At 43.6% G+C, this 18,487-nt stretch overlaps 1 protein-coding gene across 6 annotated transcripts in view; it reads right to left on the bottom strand.

Annotated features, from left to right (window-relative positions):
- WDR19 (WD repeat domain 19) overlaps positions 1-18,487 on the bottom strand; it is a 78,619-nt gene that overhangs the window by 3,424 nt on the left and 56,708 nt on the right. For 3 of the 6 annotated variants that reach the window (NM_001206027.3, XM_015471581.3, XM_015471582.3), the window contains 8 exons: positions 13,909-13,986; positions 11,835-11,931; positions 11,523-11,647; positions 8,435-8,516; positions 6,650-6,800; positions 4,940-5,063; positions 3,483-3,559; positions 3,027-3,151 (listed from right to left, as the gene is read on the bottom strand). In NM_001206027.3, coding sequence (NP_001192956.3) covers positions 3,040-3,151; positions 3,483-3,559; positions 4,940-5,063; positions 6,650-6,800; positions 8,435-8,516; positions 11,523-11,647; positions 11,835-11,931; positions 13,909-13,986 — 846 coding nt within the window. In that variant the 3' untranslated portion in view covers positions 3,027-3,039. Of the gene's footprint in view, positions 1-559; positions 623-3,026; positions 3,152-3,482; positions 3,560-4,939; positions 5,064-6,649; positions 6,801-8,434; positions 8,517-10,103; positions 10,217-11,522; positions 11,648-11,834; positions 11,932-13,908; positions 13,987-18,487 lie in introns of those variants that run through there. The other 3 variants (XR_009494782.1, XM_015471584.3, XR_009494783.1) reach the window with 3 other exon arrangements.

Genomic DNA, 18,487 nt, shown 5'->3' with positions numbered 1-18,487 from the left:
GAATTACCTTCTCAAACTTTTCCAAACTCATTTTATGAGGCCAGCATTACTTTTGATACCAAAACCAGACAGGGAAACTACAAAAAAGAAAATTACAGGCCAGTATCTCTAAACATAGTTGCAAAAGCCCTCAACAAAATATATGTGGTGTATATCTTGTGTATATACATATACAAAAGAAGGCAATACTGCTGTTTGCAACAACGTGGATGGACCTGAAGGGCATTATGCTAAATGAAATAAGAGACAGGTAACTATACTATCTACTTACGAAAAGTGAAGTTGCTCAGTCACCGTACTATCTACTTACGAAAAGTGAAGTTGCTCAGTCGTGTGTGACTCTTTGGGACCCCATGGACTGTAGCCCACCAGGCTCCTCTGTCCAAGGGATTTTCCAGGCAATACTGGAGTGGGGTGCCATTTCTTCCTCCAGGGATCTTCCCAACTTAGGGATTGAACCTGGGTCTCCTGCATTGCAGGCAGACTCTTTACTGTCTGAACTACCAGGGAATCCCCATCTCACTTATATGTGTAGTTAAAAAAAACCCACTGAACTCACAGATGCAGAACAAATTGTTGGTTGCCAGAGGCCCAGGGTGGTGGGTAGGCAGAATGAACATGGCTGAAAGGTATAAAATTCTGGTTACAAATAAACCCCAGGGATGTAATGTACAGCATGGTGATTATAAGTTAACAATACTATATATCTGGAAGTTGCTAAGAGAGTAGATATTAAAAGTTCTCAAAAAAAAACCTGTTAACTGTTTAGTGATGGATGTTAATTACTGTGGTAATCATTTCATAATATAAACATAAAATCATTATGTTGTATGCCTAAAACTAATACAAGATGATTAATTATACCTCAAAAAGTTGAGATATTAAATATATATTAAGATGCTAAATATGTGATAATGTTATGTAACAACAAAAATAAATGGATCCCAATCATAATTTGAGCAAGCTTTTAAAACAGAATCTGACAAGCTGATTCTAAAATTTTATAGAGAAATAGAAAAGTAAGAGTAGTCAAAACAATCTTGGAAAAGATGACGAAGTTGTAGGATACACAATACTTGGCTTTAAGATGTATTATAAAGTCACAGTAATCAAGACAGTGTAGTATAAACATAGGGGACATGCACACTGAAAACCCAGCTGATTTTCAATAAAGGCATGCAAGCAGTTCAATAAGGAAAGACTTTTCAACAAATGCTGTTGGAAGAGTAGATATCTACTTGAGGCGGAAAGAAATCTCAATCCCTACCTCACACTGTAAACAAAAATAACTTCAGGATGGATCACAGACCTAACACAGGTGAATATGCACCTGACTTCCAAGTAGGGAAATATTTTCTTAGACACAGAAAGTCATAACAATAAGATAAATTGCTAAGATACAGTTCATCAAAATCAAAATCTTCTGCTCATCAGAAGACCACTAAAATAAATGTATCATGGATTCACTTTGCTGTACACCTGAAACTAATACAACATTGTAAATCAACTCTTAGATAATACATAAATTAAGAAAAGGAATTGGGAAGCCACAGTGGGAGAAAATATCTGCAAAATAAATTTGGTGAAGACATATCTAGAACATACAAATAAAGAACTTACATAATAAGACAATCATCTGGTAATAATAGGAAAGGAACAGCCTTTTCAACAAATGGTGCTGAGACATCTGGTCATCCACGTGCAGAAGAAGGAATCGGGGTCCCTACCTCACATCATACACAAAAATAGATTGAAGACATAAATGTAAGAGCAATAACTGTAAAACTCTTAGAAGGAAGTGTAACTGTAAAACCTTTGTGGTCCAGGATTAAGCAGTGGCTTCCTAGACATGACACCAAGCAACCAAAGGAGAAAAAACAGATAAATTGAACTTCATCAAAATAAAAACTTGAGTACATTAAAGGATACTATCTAGAAGGTGTCTGCAAGTCACGTATCTGATAAAGGACTTGTACCTAGAATATATTAAGGATTCTTATAACTCAATGAAAAGATGAAATACCCAGTTAAAAAATAGGCAAATGATTTGAACAGTTCTCTAAAGAAGATATTCAAGTGGCCAACAAGCTCATGGAAAGATGCTCAACATTATTATCATTAGGGAAACGCAAATCAAACCACAGTGAGATACCACCTCACACCTACTAGGATGCCTGTAATCAAGAAGGCAGACAACAAGTGTTGGTGAGGATGAGGGGAAAATAGAACTCTATGCTGCTGGCAGGAATATGAGAGACTGCAGGTCCTGCAGAGAAAGCAGTTTGGAGTCCAAGGACAGCGAAAGGCCAGTGGGGCTGCAATAAGTAGACGAAGAGGCTGGGGCCTCTTTGTCTTTTCACTTGCAATCAAAAGCTCCACCTGTGGAGGGCAGCCGGATACACTGGAGGCAGGCTGAAAGGACCTGACCATGGACCGGGTGACTGGGGGTATCGATTTCCATCCTGATCAGCTGGTTGGATGGAGCTGCAGTTTACCGAGGGAGTAAAGGAATGCAAGAACAGGCTTTGTGAAAAACAAGTAGAGCTTTTGGCTTCCTAGCTAGAGACTGCATTTCCCTGCCTCCCCTGCAGTGTGTGTGGCCACATGAATAGGTTCTTCCCAGTGGAGACTGGAAGGGTTATGTGCTGCTGCTATGCAACAAAAATGGAACTTGGGAAGAAAAATGGGAATTTTTCAGGTCTCTGGAAACAAAAATTTTTACAATTACTCTCCTGAGTTACGAACTAAAACAACCTCCATTTTAACAGCTAGCTATAGTTTTAATGAACCGGTTAAAAAGAAACCCATGTGACTTGATAAAATACACTCTGGTTGGAATCCATGACGCTGTTCGGTCAAATAACCTTTGTCACCATGGAGACTGTACAACCTGTCTTAGTTTGTTGTTCAAATCTGACAGGTTCCATGATGCACAAAAAGGAACCAATGGCAGAACACACTGTAAAGCCGTGTCTGCCCTGTGGACCCCGTGCCCTGAGAAGGTGAGTGGATGACCTGGTACTTACTTGCACATGCCGCTCATTGCTCCACTTCTGTCCGCAGGTACTGGGTACAGTCAGAGGTTTTTTTCAGTTGATCCAAGTTTAATCTTTCTGAACACATAGGACATGTGCTTTCAGTGCTTAACATGCTGTTTGGGGAGGGAAAGGCAGAGTAGATTAAATGTATAATATTCCTTTACTTTTGGGTTATTGTGATATGAAAAACAGCTGTTCCTTTCTATGTCTTAGTACACGTTCATCACACAACTTAAGAATTAGGAACATTCAAGTCTTAGGCAATAGTCCCTTTAAGGAAAATGTTCTCAAAAGTCATAGAAGATTCTCCCAAGAAGACAATTTGAGTCTTTAGAGATTTTTAGGAACATGAACAAATAAAGAGACCTCAGTAGAAACTGGCTGAATAAAAGGTCTATTTTTTGATAATAAGTCTGTATGACTAAGTGAAATGATACAACTTACACCTTGAATTCTGAGTACAGAGCAGGGAAGTCACAATGTGGACACACCGCCCAGTCATCCTTCAACATATGTCGACCCTGGAAACAGCACATTGGAGAGTAAAACTCATCTTTATCCAAATTTCCCGTTACTCAATTACAATACATGGTTACAGTTAAAAGCCAAACCTCTAAATCATGATATAATAATAATAATAGGTGGGTAATTGATTAAGAAGAAATGACATCAAAAGGACTAAAGCCAGATTTTATCAAATTTGTGTATAAAAGAATCAGTATTGTGACATTACCGAAATTTATTTTCCTTTAAAATAAAGCTTATATTAGTCTAGTGATGAACAAACATTTTAATATTTTCTAATAATAGGTCTTAGTTTTAAATAGATGGGGACAACAGTGGAAATAGTGGCTGACTTTATTTTTCTGGCTCCAAAATCACTGCAGATGGTGATTGCAGCCATGAAATTAAAAGACGCTTACTCCTTGGAAGCAAAGTTATGACCAACCTAGACAGCTTATTAAAAGGCAGAGACATTACTTTGTCAACAAAGGTCCATCTAGTCAAGGCTATGGTTTTTCCAGTGGTCATGTACGGATGTGAGAGTTGGACTGTGAAGAAAGCTGAGTGCCAAAGAATTGATGCTTTTGAACTGTGGTGTTGGAGAAGACTCTTGAGAGTCCCTTGGACTGCAAGGAGATCCAACCAGTCCATTCTAAAGGAGATCAGCCCTGAGTGTTCATTGGTAGGACTGATTTTGAAGCTTAAACTCCAGTATTTTGGCCACCTGATGCGAAGAACTGACTCACTGGAAAAGACTCTGATGCTGGGAAAGATTGAGGGCAGGAAGAGAAGGAGACTACAGAGGATGAGATGGTTGGATGGCATCATCAACTCAACAGACATGGGTTTGGGTGGACTTGAGTTCATGATGGACAGTGAGGCCTGGCGTGCTGCAGTTCATGTGGTCGCAAAGAGTCAGACATGACTGAGCGACTGAACTGAACTGAATAATAGGTCTTAATATTAAAGTTTATAATAAAAACCACCACTTAAGTGCTACAGCATGCCAGGTATTAAATTAAGGCTTCATATGCATTCTCTGGTCAACCTACAGTTCATCTCAATAGACAAGAGATTATGATGGAGGGACCTAGTGAGGTAAAAAGCAAATCGCACCAGGTTATACAGCCCGTACGTGGCAGAAAGAAGATCTAAGCCCAGGACCACCTGATATCCAACTCTGGGCTCTCCTGCTCTGCAGGGCCTCATACTTACTTAGGTTATTATATGCCTTGAACACAACTTTCAGCTTTATTGATCATGCAATTATATGCTAAATGTTGCAGGAAATTTGAGAGGTAAGATTTTGGAAGGAAAGAAAGTGTTAACACATCAAGTATTCAAGCGGGCTATAGATTATATATATGCAAAGAAAGGGAAATGATAAAGAAACTTACTGTTGCAATGCAATATGGGATGTTATTTTTACACCCAGGACAGAGGAGTTCACACTCTGGGAGAAGAAATTCGCAGAAGGGACACGGGGTTGTGGCCTCTTCTGTCTCTGATGTATCAGGTCTCCTGTGAGGAAGAATCACATGAAATGCACCTGTTTCTTCATGATGGTCCTGAGACTATATATAGAGATACAAGCTAGAGACTGTGGGCCCATGCTCCAGCCCAGCGAGGAGCAAGAGGAATGAGCATGGCTCAGACCATAGCATTACATGGGCCACCTCTGCTGGGGGGTGGGTAGAGGCCACAGCACAGTATGTGCGGAAAGCATGGCTGGGTCTGGCTGTATCCCGTCTCCCAGATCACTGGAGCAGTGAGCCCGCCACTTCGCTTTGTGTACTGAAGTGGTAAAGGCTGTCCAGGGCTGCGCAACACAACTTTTCATGCTGGCGGCAGTGTTCTAATTGCGTGCTCACCAATATGGTAGCTAGGAGCCACACAGAGCTCTGAGCGCTTGGAATGTGGGTAGTGAGAAACTTTTAAATTTTATCCACTTTTCAATGTAAATAGCCGTATGTGCCAGTGGCTACCACAGTAGACCACACAGCTATAGAGCACTCATGCGTGGGGCGAGATCCAGTGCCTCCCCAAACTGGCACGCAGGCTGGTGTGGCACGAATCTGGGGGTCAGTGTGCTCCAGCATTTTCTCCCCACTTCATTTCCCATGCTGGCAGGCATGCTCGGTCATGATGATTTGGTCTGAAGCTACTTAGGCTTACTGGCTTTAAAAAAAAAACAGGAGTGGTCCACGTAGCCCTATCCAGGTGAGAGTTCCCTGCCATGAGCCCAGCTGGCAGTCAGTAGTACTTGGTTTCCCTTTGCTGTTACTGGCGTAGCCATGGCCCTTGGCTGACATGGGAGTTCTGGGTCAGCATGCAGGTACACCTGAGTTCCCTGGTCAAAATCGGACCAACAGGCGCCCCAGATGTCATCACTGCAGACCTGGTAATACAGAATTACCACATGATTGCTACTGCCTTCTCCTTTTGTAAAGATGAGTGGTACTTTCCCCTGGTTTTCCTGTAGAAAGTCAGATCACTGGACTGCTTTCTGAAGCGGGGCTGTGACTTGTGTGCCTTTCGAGCTACACACAGCTTGGAAATGAACCCTTGGCAATAGGCTGTGTCATCACCAAGTTGCTTACACTGAGAAGCACTCACTCTTTGTCCTTCCGTGGCCGACAGTGTTTGCTGCCTCCCTAACAGCCATCCTGGCCAGCAGAGCTTTGTTTTTACTCAGCAATATGCTTCAGAGCTAGAGGGAGCCACGCAGCAGAGGACTAGCCAGTAAGAGGTAAATGCCATGTCCTTGCTAACTAACAAGGCAAAAACCTTCTCGTCTTTTGATTTCCCTACTTTCTTCCTGCCTGGAACATGGTACGTGATGTCAGACAACCACAGCTGTGCAGCTGTGAGGCGGGGACTTTTTTTGTCCTCGGTGACAAGCAGGACACAGAGATACCAGCCTGGGACTGTGTGAGTCAGACAAATCCTGACTTACTCAGGTCGTCGCTGGGTTTCCTGCTCCTGGTGGCTGAGTACAAGCCTAACTGCTCTCCCCAATCTGTGTTCTTACTCAGTCCACACATTAGTAGCTGTGTTCTGAAAAATATACTTGTGATTAGACGGTAGGAACAGTTGTTGCCACGTACCTGACCATCGCCTCGATCTTCTTCTTGTATTTGGCGTCTATCTTGTTGCGGTACTCAGGCCTCATCAGCATGGCTGCGAAACCAAAGGCCGAGTTCTTCAGGCCGGCCCTGTGACACTCGATCACAGTGGATGTCAGGATGGGTACGATGTCTGCAAAGCAAATGGAGGAGCGCTGGCATGATGCCAGGATCGCATCTCTCTCAATCTGCCTTTTCTGGCAAAGAACCTGTGATGGGCCGTTTGAGGAGGAAAGGGCACAGCGGTGCATCGGGTGTCTTTCCCCTGCTGATACTGTGATTTGCCTATAACACCGGGCCCCACACTCCCTTGAGGTAACCTTTGGCATGTTTCCTTTCCTGCCTCGAAGATAAAAGTTCTGCCTTTGACAGGACAGCTGATGAATGAGTGGGGAGATTAACAATTTTATGCACTAACCTGAGTGCACTTTTTCTTCAGGACAGATACCTAGAAGTCGAATTATTGGCTCAAAGAGCATAACAAAAAATACACACACACACACACACGTGTGCGCACTCAAGTGCAAATTGTCAAACTGCTTTCTGGAATGTTTGCTCCCACCAGCATCAGGAGAGTGCCTGTCTAGCACACCCTTTGCCAGCCACATATAGTTATTTAGTCTTTTTCATGTAACAAAAATAAACTCATTTAAAGAATGGGGTGAATTGTGACCTGTGAGCTAAATCTGCCCCTCTGTTTTTGTATGGTCCATGGGCTTTTACATTTTTAAATGGTTGGAAAAAAATCAAAAGAATAAAAATCTGTGATGTGAAAGTTACAGGAAGTTCAGATTTTAGTGTCCAAAAGAATGAAGTTCTGTTGGAACCCAGCTGTGCTCATTTACATATGGTTCACGCCAAAACGGCAGAGACTGGCCCACAAATCCCCGAGCCTTCGATATCTGACGCTTTATAGAAAAAAATTGACTCTGTCATATAGAATGTGACAAAATCTAATCACTGAAAAATGTTATGACGACATGTCTTAGAATATTGGGACCGCTTTCAGAGGCAGGCACCTACAGTGGTTGAGAACACAGAGTAAGACTTATTAGCTGACTGTATGATCGTGGGCAAGTGCCCCCTCACTTCTCTAACCCAAGTTTGCTTATCTATAAAGCAGAGAAAATAGGACACGTGTGCAAACTGGAGACTGGTCGCCTGAAAAAGACCTGCTTGAACCTGGGATCTGGGAACTTGGGTTTTGGGAGAGTTCCCACCATTTCCAGACCAGGGAATGAATGGTTCCGTGCCTGGCCTCTGTACAAACAATGGGGTTTATACTGAGCATCTGCTTTCTGGGAGTCAAGACTGGGTACCTGCTCATCAGGGGGTACCTATGTGGCCAGCCCCCCAAGGTCACCCCTGGGCACTGAGTCACGTGCATGCCGGTAGACACCAGTACGTGTTGCCTGGAGGCGCTGAGTGTGTCCAGTGGGACAGCACAGGGGGGGCTTGGGTGCTGGCACCTGACCCCCAGGCCCTGCCCCTCACCTTTTCCCTTTCCAGGTTTTGCTTTGTATCCTTTCCTCATAATAAATCTGAACCTTAGCACTACTCTGTGTTGAGTTATATGAGTCCTCCTTGTGAATTATCAAACCTAGGGGTGGTCTTGGGAATGCTGGTTACACCTCTTCATGGGGTGGCTGTGAGGATGAAACGACTCACTACGTGTAGAGAGAGAGGCTGGCAGAGTTAGAGAGGCTAGATCTTAACCATGCTACACTCAGGCAGAAATGGGGACACCTGGCTCCCCTCAGGACTCACGTGACGGAAATTTGCTGATGTTGTTGGCCACCCGGATGAGCATACGTGCCCCTTTCATGTGATCTCCATTTTTCACGTGAATCTGAAATAAGTGACACATTAGACTCTTAGAGACTTTTAACACTAATTCAGTATACTCCAATTAAAAAAAAAAACACGAATTCACCTTTTATTCTCCCAAATAAACAACTCAGTTATGATCCTGAACAGGGTGGTCACGAGATTCTGGCAGTCTTCCTTTCTGTCACTCACTTGAGGTTTCTCCCTTATTTCTCCTTCCGGCAGCTGCTGCCTGGCCTCATGGCCTTGCCAGCCTCCCCCTGCTCTACACTCTGCTTTTTACTTTGCTCTAGATCACTCAACATCTTTTACTGGTCTTTACTGGGGAGCTTGAGTAACAATAACAACTTTACCAACTTGCTGTGAGCCCTGAAGTCTGAGTGAGTGAGGCAGGAGGAAAGAGGATGGGCTGTTCCGAGAAGAGGGCGCTACCTGTGAGAGGCAAAGGGGCAATGATGGCTGGAGAGCCTGAGCTTGGGTAAGCATGAGTGGGGTGTGTGATGTAAGGAGGTGGTCCTCTTAGGATGACACGAGGCTGGGGAGTTGGTAGGGCCAGACCACCATATTGCTGCTGTTGTCCAGGTGAGAGGAGGCGGCCCTGAGAGGGTGGGGAGTGGGGATGGACAGAAGCAGACAGACGGGGAGTCAGAAATGGTGCTATTTGGTGAGAAGGTGAAGGGTGAGTAGAGTAACTCCCAGCTGTAACATCCATCAGGTCTGAGCAGATGGACGATGGTGTAATTAACTGAGCATTGCAACGTAATTAATAAATATTAACTGAACCTGAAGTCGCCTTCCACTGACTCCCTGGGCCAGCTCAGCCATCCATGTGCAGAGGTCCCAGGCTGTCCTTCAGCCGGAGTTCCTGTCCCAGCTCTGGGAGGAAGCAGCCATTAACGCCAAGTCTCCCATTTCCCCTGAAACATGGATGGCTTTCTCCAGCTCTTTGTGTCAAAGAGGCCTGTGACACTTTTATATCAGTTCTTACTTGATAAGGTCTAATAGTTTCCCTTTTGAATGCCAGACTCAGTTAAAAATCTTGAATATATCTGGTGCTGGGATAAAGGAGTAGAGTGGAGGGGAAAAGTCACATGGGTGCTCTTCAGTGTTGGGGGGCGGGGGAGGACGTCTGGTCTGGGGGAAGTGATGGGCCCACTCTTAGAGCCAGAGGAAAGGAAGACTCAAGAGCCATCCCTGTGGCTTTTCGTGGGAGAAAGCCCTGGTCCTGGAGGGCTTCTAACAGGAACCTGTAATTTTTGTTCCCATCTTCCACCAACTTGTTTCTGTCCTCCCCTCCATGCCCAAAGGCTCCATTTTGCTGGATTCTGTGCCTCAGCACACTGGCACTGCCACTCATGTCTAAGCCAAGAAAGCCCTCCTTCCCCATTTCTAGTCGTTCCTGTACACGAGCCCTCCTGTGGCTCAAGAGGAAATGCGCTCCTGGTGGCTGCAAGCTGGAATTCTCAGCTTCCCCTTACAATAGGTGCTGGAGACCTGAGGGTTTCCCTGGTGGCTCAGACACTAGGTCAAGAATCCACCTGTAATGCTGGAGACTGGGGTTCGATCCCTGGGTTGGGAAGATCCCCTGGAGAAGAGAATGGCAACCCACCTCAGTATTCTTGCCTGGAGAATTCCATGGACAGAGGAGCCTGGCGGGCTATGGTCCATGGGGTTGCAAAGAGTTGGACGTGACTGAGGCACAGCACAGCACACCTGTGGGATCTAAAATGGTAGCCACTAGTCGCATGTAGCTACACTAAAAATTAAGATTATAAAAATTTAAAATTTAGTTTATCAGCTGCATTATGTGTAATTCAAGTGCTCCATAGCCAGGCTAATGGATATAGGACATCTATCACTGTAGAAGTTCTATTAGGCAGTGCTGTTATTGGTCATAATTAGTATCTAAGTCATTCATAACATGACTGCTGTAACATAGGAAGCTTCCAAATTGAATATAGTCTTATGGACTGGCCTGAAAACCAACTTAGCATTAAAATGGGAAGATATACTTTGACATAAATCAAAATTTGGACAAGTACGTAAGTTGGAGTCTAGCTGTATTTTTACAAAGATGTGTGCATATAAAATGTATATATACATACACATGTGTAAACTACATAGAAGTATTTCAGGTTTGCACATTCTGTTTTTACTAAAAATCACTAATTAAAAATAGACAACTAGACATAAATATATTCCTAATAAAAAAAAATGGCTGCTCTTTAGTTGTTATGTCCAACTCTTTTGCGACGCTATGGACCGTAGCCTGCCAGGCTCCTCTGTCCATGGGATTTTCCAGGCAAGAATACTGGAGTGGGTTGCCACTTCCTTCTCCAGGGTATGTTCCTGACCCAGGGATCAAACCATGTCTCCCGCATTGGCAGGTGGATTCTTTACCACTGAGCCACTTGGGAGGCACCCCCAAGATGGTGCACACGTGTATTTTAGAAGCATGGGGGATACAGTGTACAGCAGTGGTAACAACTTATATCTGAGGATGGATTTAAAGGGGGAAATGATTTTTCATTATGTTTTCCTATATTCTCTAAATTCTCTCAGTATTATTTTATATTCAGATAAAAACTAGTATTAAAGCACAGTGGAATTTATAAAATTCATTACCCTACAATTAATAAACTAGAAAACTGGTTAAACAAAAATGTTTTTAGTAAATCTTTTTTTTTGACAAAGTAACACATTTATCTGCTTCAAAAGCAAGACAATATAAAAAGGTATTCTATATGGAGGGGCCTGTTCTCCCTCTTCTCCCTTGACTGGGTTTAGTGCTACACTCCGCCTCTGCCTTGATCCCTTTAAAAAAAAATAGGAAAAATAGTTTCTTAATGTATTTCTAATTTTACTTGGGGTGAATATATGTTTTTTCTGCCTTTTTGTACACAAAAGGCAGCATATTATATAATTACCCTGTCTCTTGCGTCTTCAGTACACAATATAGATCTGGGAGATGGCTCCAACCCAGTGGAGGGGTGCCCAGCTTATGTCCCACGTCACCCAAAGGCCTCACCCTCACTAGTATGTAACTGTGCAGAATCATGAGGTTGGTGGCCATCTCAGAGGGAATCTTGATCTTCTGAGATTTAAGTTCTGCATACATGCTGAAGAGAACGTCATGTGCATTCCGATAGTTTCCTTGAAAAGAGGTGGTAAATGACGTTACTGCAAAGGATGAAATCTGAGGACTTTCCATTTAACAGGTGGATTTTGTCAAATTGCCTTAGTAAGTTATTAATAAAGAATGATTTATTTAATTCCATGTTTTCTGGAGCATGCTTCTACTACTTGTTTGGGGTGTAAACCATGGCTTCTGGGGACCCACCTGCAGACTGCTCTTCCCTGGCGATGATGATGGCGGTCCGGGCGGCTTCTCGGTACTGCTTCAGGGCCATGTACAAGCGGAACAGGTACTTGGCATCCTGACATACAAGCCATTAGAGAAACCATCACATCTGCATTAGCTATGTGGGAAAATACCTAAAATTTTGCATTTTCATTTAGGATCACATTTACTTTCTAGTTAAGTAAAAGTGTCTGTCACTCAGTTGGGCCCGACTCTTTGCGACCCCGGACTGCAGCCCGCCAGACTCCTTTGTCCATGGGATTTTCCAGGCAAGAATACTGGAGTGGGTTGCCATTCTCTTCTCCAGGGGATCTTCCTGACCCAGGGATTGAACCTGGGTCTCCTGCTCTGCAGGCAGATTCTTTACTGACTGAGCTATCAGGGAAGCCCTTCACTTTCCAGTAACTGAGTGTTAAAATTGTTTCTTAAAAACCCAATAAAGAGGGCCTTTCCTGGCAGTCCAGTAGTTAAGACTCCATACTTCCACTGTGGCAGGGCATGGGTTCCATCCCTGGTTGGGAACTGAGATTCTGCATGCCGCACAGTGTGGCCAAAAAAAAAACCCAAAAATAATTTAGCTTGTGTTAAGAGGCCATTTTTTAAAAAACAACCTTTTCTTTTTTTTTTAAGAGTCAACAAATAATTATTTATCATGTATTTATTCAGAGTTTAATATGTGCCAGGCAGTATTCTAAGTACTTGAGAAATAACAACTCTATTAAATCCTCATACCCTCCCTGGGAGGAAGGTGTGATTATATACTGAAACAAAGCACCTCTCCCAAGCCAGGATCTGAACCAGCGTCAGAGTCTGTGCTCCTAACCCTAGTCCACAGAGTTCTCTCTCGTGTGCTTCAGCTGGAAAGGTGTGCTGAGACAATGTACCAATTTCAAAAATTTTTATACCTATAAAAAATTTTTGAGCCCGTTTTCCATTCCTATTTTAACTCTAAACAATTTCACATACTTGACACTGGTTTACTGATTATTAGAATAAGTGGATATAAGATGAGGTGGTTCAGCAAGTTTAACCTGTGCCCTTTGATAGGTTCTCTGAGCCTCCCTGGGTCTCAGTGTCTTTATAAAACAGGAAATGGACTCGGGGATCAGGATGGCCAATCCTCTCCAGGTACGACTTTCAGCACTTTGTATCCAAATCAGTTACAGCTGACCCCTGAACAGTGATGGGGTTGGGGTGCTGACCTCCGCAGAGCTGAAAATCAGCGTGTAGTGTATAGTCCGCCTTCTGTGCCTGCAGTTCCTCCCTGTCCATGGACTCAACCGACTTGGGGTCATGTAGTACCATGGTATTTACTGCTGAAAATAATCTATATGTAAGCGGATACGCAGTCCATACCCACATTGTTCAGGGGTCCACTGTACTCAAGTTCCTCACAAACAGACCGATTCCCTTAAACACCAAAGCAAAAGGGGAAAAAAAGGCCCTGGGGCAGCATTCTCGAAGGAGTCTGTCCTTATCAGGCCTGAGAGAAGACCAACTTCTGCACAAAATCCAAGAAAGTTGCCTATTTTGAAAACATGTTCTTAATGATGTCCACTTTATTTTTGGTGAGTTACTGTTATAGTAAATAGGATTTTTATTCATTCCCATAATTTTTGAGATATGAACAAAGTACACTGATTTTGGAGGATTAGTGCTAACTCATGCTTTTAATAGTCATTTTTCAAAGTTCTAAGAATAAATAAAACTCTACCACATTTGAGAAAAATGGTGGGTGGTGAGAATTGTTACCCAGAAGGGCATGGCATCACAGGGAGTGATGCCAATTTCCAAGAGTGAATGCACACAATATCTAAAATGCAGGATCTGTCTAGATGATCTAAGGCTGCACACAGAGAGAGGTTTGTACATCTATGATGCCAAAGCAATAATAGATAAAAACAGTGCATGCATGTGTGCTAAGTAGCTTCAGTTGTGTCTGACTCTTTTACGACCCCATGGCTGTAGTCTGCCAGGCTCCAAAACAGGGCAGATAAAAGTAAACGTACAACTAAGATACTTAAGAATCCCAGTGGAGAAAACACTTTAGTACCTTGGGCATGCCATCACTCTCTCCCATAAGATGGTCGATCAGTTGACTGGTCAGCAGTTCATCTTTGGCCTGACCAACCTGTTTAGGAAAAGAAAGAAACAGTAAGTTCAGCATCTTAAACCTAGGAAGGAAATGGAGAGAAGGGACAAAAAGTCTTCTGCTGAGGAGACAGAATTTAAAAACCATGTAAAAACACCTGTAGTCAAGAGCCTGAACCACGATGTAAGCTCAGGGTCTGTCTTCATTCATTTGTGGGTGCATGCTAAGTCACTTCAGTTGTGTCCGATTCTTTGTGACCCCACGGACTACAGCCCGCCAGGCTTCTCTGTCCAAGGGATTCTCCAGGCAAGAATACTGGAGTGGGTTGCCGTGCCCTCTTCCAGGGATCTTCCCAACGCAGGGATTGAACCATCATCTCTTATGTCTACCACATTAACAGGCAGGTTCTTTACCACTAGCACCACCTGGGAAGCCTGTCATTCATTGGTAAAGTCTCCATGAACAAAAATCCATCCTTAGAAGCTCTAGCTTTTCTAAGTTGCTGTATCAAAATACTGTAGTATTATTTTTATATACAGAATGTACTCCTTGGATGTTTCAATAAACACTTTCTTATGATGAGTGATTATGACATGGGAAGGATGCCATCTTGAACACAGGAACTGGGCCATTCACAACAAGGCACCCTAAATGCTTCAGCAGCTCCCTGAAGACACATGCTCGCACGTGGTTCCTGGTGATCTACAGTAGAAATGAAAGTAGGCCAAGGGATCCCAGAAGTGTGTGGGCAGCTGGAAGTGTGGGGTGGAGTTCTGGAGAGGACCTGGCCTGGAGATCCAGATTTCAGAGTCCGCTCCATAAAGCTCAGAGTTAAAATCACTGCTAGGTTGGGCAGTGATGATCAGGAAAATTATTTACCAAATTGGAGAATGGAAATATATTAGTTTTAGTTAGTAGGAATAATTATTGACAAGATCTGGAGGCTTAAGAGTCTTGCATCTATAAAAAAAAGAGGTGAGTCAAGAGCCCAACTGGAGCTCAGCCAAGGAGCAGGAAGGAGTCCTGCCCTCCTGTCACAGCAGTGATGTGGTGAGAAAAGCGACTGGAAAAGGAAGGAAACTCAGGGACACAGCCACGCAAGGCCTAGCTCACCACAGCTCAGGGAAAGTGTAAGAAGTTCAGAAGCTCTCTGTGCAGCAGAGGGAGACTGTGAGCCAGAAGGGGTCTTCGCGAACCTTCGTGAACCTGTGGTGGAGGGTGGGGGCATAGGCTCTAGGGCTGCCGAATTTCTACACACTCCACTGCCTGTGGTCCTCACTGCAAGAAAGCTAAGCTTTGACCAATCTGCTGTCTCTGCTCTGCCCACAGCTGTAAGGAAGGATGAAAAGGTAGAGCTCATTAACTTCAAGGCTTTTGTGCATGGCTTTGGGTGAAAAAACCTGTATGAAGAAATGGTTAAAGCAAAGGGCTTTGGAGTCAGTCTGCCTGAGGTCAAATGGTCACCTGTGAGATCCAGAGCAGGTCACTCTTGGGACCTCAAAGCAGATAAATATAATACCTAACTCACAGAATTGTTGTAAGGATTAAATATGTTAATACACAAGTAATCAAGTGCCAGATAGTGTTGCCAGAGAGAGCAAACAACAAAAATGTGATGCCAAGTTTGAATTTCATCCAAAACACTAGGATAAATGGAAAGGGGAGCCAGGGAGAAGAGATGTCGCCACTCAGAATCAAAATTAAAAGAAGCATGGAGACAGAGTGCTGTGGATACTCCCACCGAAGGGCAGTGGAGCCAGAGAAGAAGGCTGCGAAGGTGCATCTGAGGGATAACTGGAGAACAAGCGAAGCAGTGTTCTAAGGGAGTAAAAAAGTTCAAGATAGATACGGTGTAAGAGTATAAAATGCTACCATAACATGGAGTAGGGTGCAGGCTGAGAAGAGACGTCTGTATTTAGCAAGAAAGAGACCAGTGGCGACCCTTCAGAGAAGGCTATGATTGGTGAAGGCAAAACCTAACTGCAAAGAGGGAAGCAGGCCCCCAACAAAGCTACGGACGCCGTACAGTCCCATCCTTCCCATCAGTATTGTGGGTTCACGCTGGTACTGACTCCTAACCTGGGGTCCATTACAGCCCCCCTCCACCAACACAAACACCAAGAAGGTATTTCAGAACCCTGAGGGGTGGAGGGTGTGTGGGCGAACTATGAACATTTTAGAGATGTTCTCAAAGGCTTAAGGGCTGTGCCTTCTGGTTGAGAATCAGCAGATACAAACACACAGGTTGTGAGCAAAGCATGTCATGAGTAAAGGTGATTCTTTCTTCAGGGGAGGGTTCTCAAGGTGGAAAGGAGAAGAGGGATGGGAAGGAAACTAACATCACTTATACAGTACTTTCAGAACTGGGGCCAATATGTGTTGATTCCAGTGAATATTAATTGAGTGTCCACAATGTGCTAAACACTGAAAAGAGATGGGCCTTTGGCTTAGAGGGACTATTAATTTGAAGGGGGTTAACTGTAGCAGTAAGGGAGGTTCAAAGTATTCACAGGATTCTAAGGAGGCTTAATTTACATCCAGAGGACAGTTCAGGAAAACCTTTGCAGGAAGTGGCATGTGAAGTGGGTCCTGCCTGCTGGGTAGGAGGCAAGGTTGCAGGGAGGAGGGTGTCCCAGGTGTGGGACAGGAACAAAGGGATGGGAGCCCTCAGCTACTTGGGGGAAAGTGGCCCGTTGGGCTGTAGCACAGAGCACTGACCTAGGACTGTGATCAGGCAGTCTGGTTGGGAAGAAGACTTGGGTTTTGGTCTTAGCCCTATTCCTCTGTCTTTAGGTTGGTTTTATCATCTTCTGGGACCTTGGTTTCCTTGTCAGTAAATGGAGATTAGGTTGGATCATCTCCAGGGATATCTAAGATTCTTTTTGGAGTCTGCAAGCCAGAAAGAGAGCCCTCAGCAGGAGTTAAATAAGTAGGTCCCTTGATCTTAGGCTTCTCAGCCTCCAGGACTGAGTGAGAGATAAATGTCTGTGTTTAAGCCACTTGGTCTGTGGTATTTTGTTACACTAGCCTGAACTAAGACTTGGGCCTGCTAATGTGATGATATAACAAGCACATGGCATTGGGACTTCCCTGGAGTCTTAACTCCAGGCTCTCAATGCAGGGGGCCCAGCTGGATTCCTGGTCAGGGAACTAGATCCCACACGCCACAACAAAGAGTTTGTGTGCCACAACTGGAAAAGACTCTGTGTGCTGCAACGAAGACCTGGTGCACCCAAAGACATAAATAAATATATTTTTTTCACTGTTCATCGCAGCACTGTTTATAATAGCCAGGACATGGAAGCAACCTAGATGCCCATCAGCAGATGAATGGATAAGCTGTGGTACATATACACAATGGAGTATTACTTAGCCATTAAAAAGAATACATTTGAATCAGTTCTAATGAGGTGGATGAAACTGGAGCCTATTATACAGAGTGAAGTAAGCCAGAAAGAAAAACACCAATACAGTATACTAACACATATATATGGAATTTAGAAAGATGGTAACGACAACCCTGTATACAAGACAGCAAAAGAGACACTGATGTATAGAACAGTCTTTTGGACTCTGTGGGAGAGGGAGAGGGTGGGATGGTTTGGGAGAAAGGCGTTGAAATATGTATAATATCATATATGAAACGAGTCGCCAGTCCAGGTTCGATGCACGATACTGGATGCTTGGGGCTGGTGCACTGGGACGACCCAGAGGGATAGTATGGGGAGGGAGAAGGGAGGAGGGTTCAGGATGGGGAACACATGTATGCCTGTGGCAGATTCATTTCTATATATGGCAGAACCAATCAATATTGTAAAGTTTAAAAATAAAATAAAATTTTAAAAAAATGCAAAAAAAAAAAAAAAAGAATTCTATGGCATCATCTATGAAGTAGTGTTTCAAAAAAAAAAAAAATCTAATCTAATGAAATACCTAGATTAAATACCTAGTTAGTTGGAGGTGCAGGAGGTAGAGAAACAAATTATACCACAAGGATACAATCAGCTAAATCTAAATGTCAGGAATTCCTCAGCACAAATAACCCATTTTCTTAACAAATAAATGACAAGGGGGTAAAGAGAGAGGGGAGAGGGGGAACAAAGCAGAAGTGAGAAGAAAGAAGGGGGAAGGAGGAAGAAGAGGAAGAAAAGAGAAAAGGAGCCAGAAGGAGGGAGAAAGGGAGATGGGGGAAGAACAATCTTTTGATAGAAGAGATTTAAGGCCCATGTAAACTGACTGCAAGGCAAGGACCCTGTTTGGATATGATGTGAAATAACCAACTGAAAGGCACTCATGCAACATGGGGAAATATGAACTCTAGCTACATGTTTGATAATATCAAGAAATTATTGTTGGAGAAACTGGAACTTAATACATTGTTGCTGGGATGTAAAATGGTGTAGCTGCTTTGGGAAACAGTTGGCAGTTCCTCAAAATGTTAAATGTAGACTTAACGTATGGCCTAGCAATTCTACTATTAGGTATATTCCCAGAGAAATGAAAACACATGTCCACATAAAACCTTGTACACAAATGGTCA

This window comes from Bos taurus, chromosome 6 (genome assembly GCF_002263795.3).
Source record: "Bos taurus isolate L1 Dominette 01449 registration number 42190680 breed Hereford chromosome 6, ARS-UCD2.0, whole genome shotgun sequence".
Classification (NCBI taxonomy): Eukaryota; Metazoa; Chordata; class Mammalia; order Artiodactyla; family Bovidae; genus Bos; species Bos taurus.
Note: the sequence above shows the minus strand (reverse complement) of the source record. Positions and strands in the feature narration are given on the sequence as shown.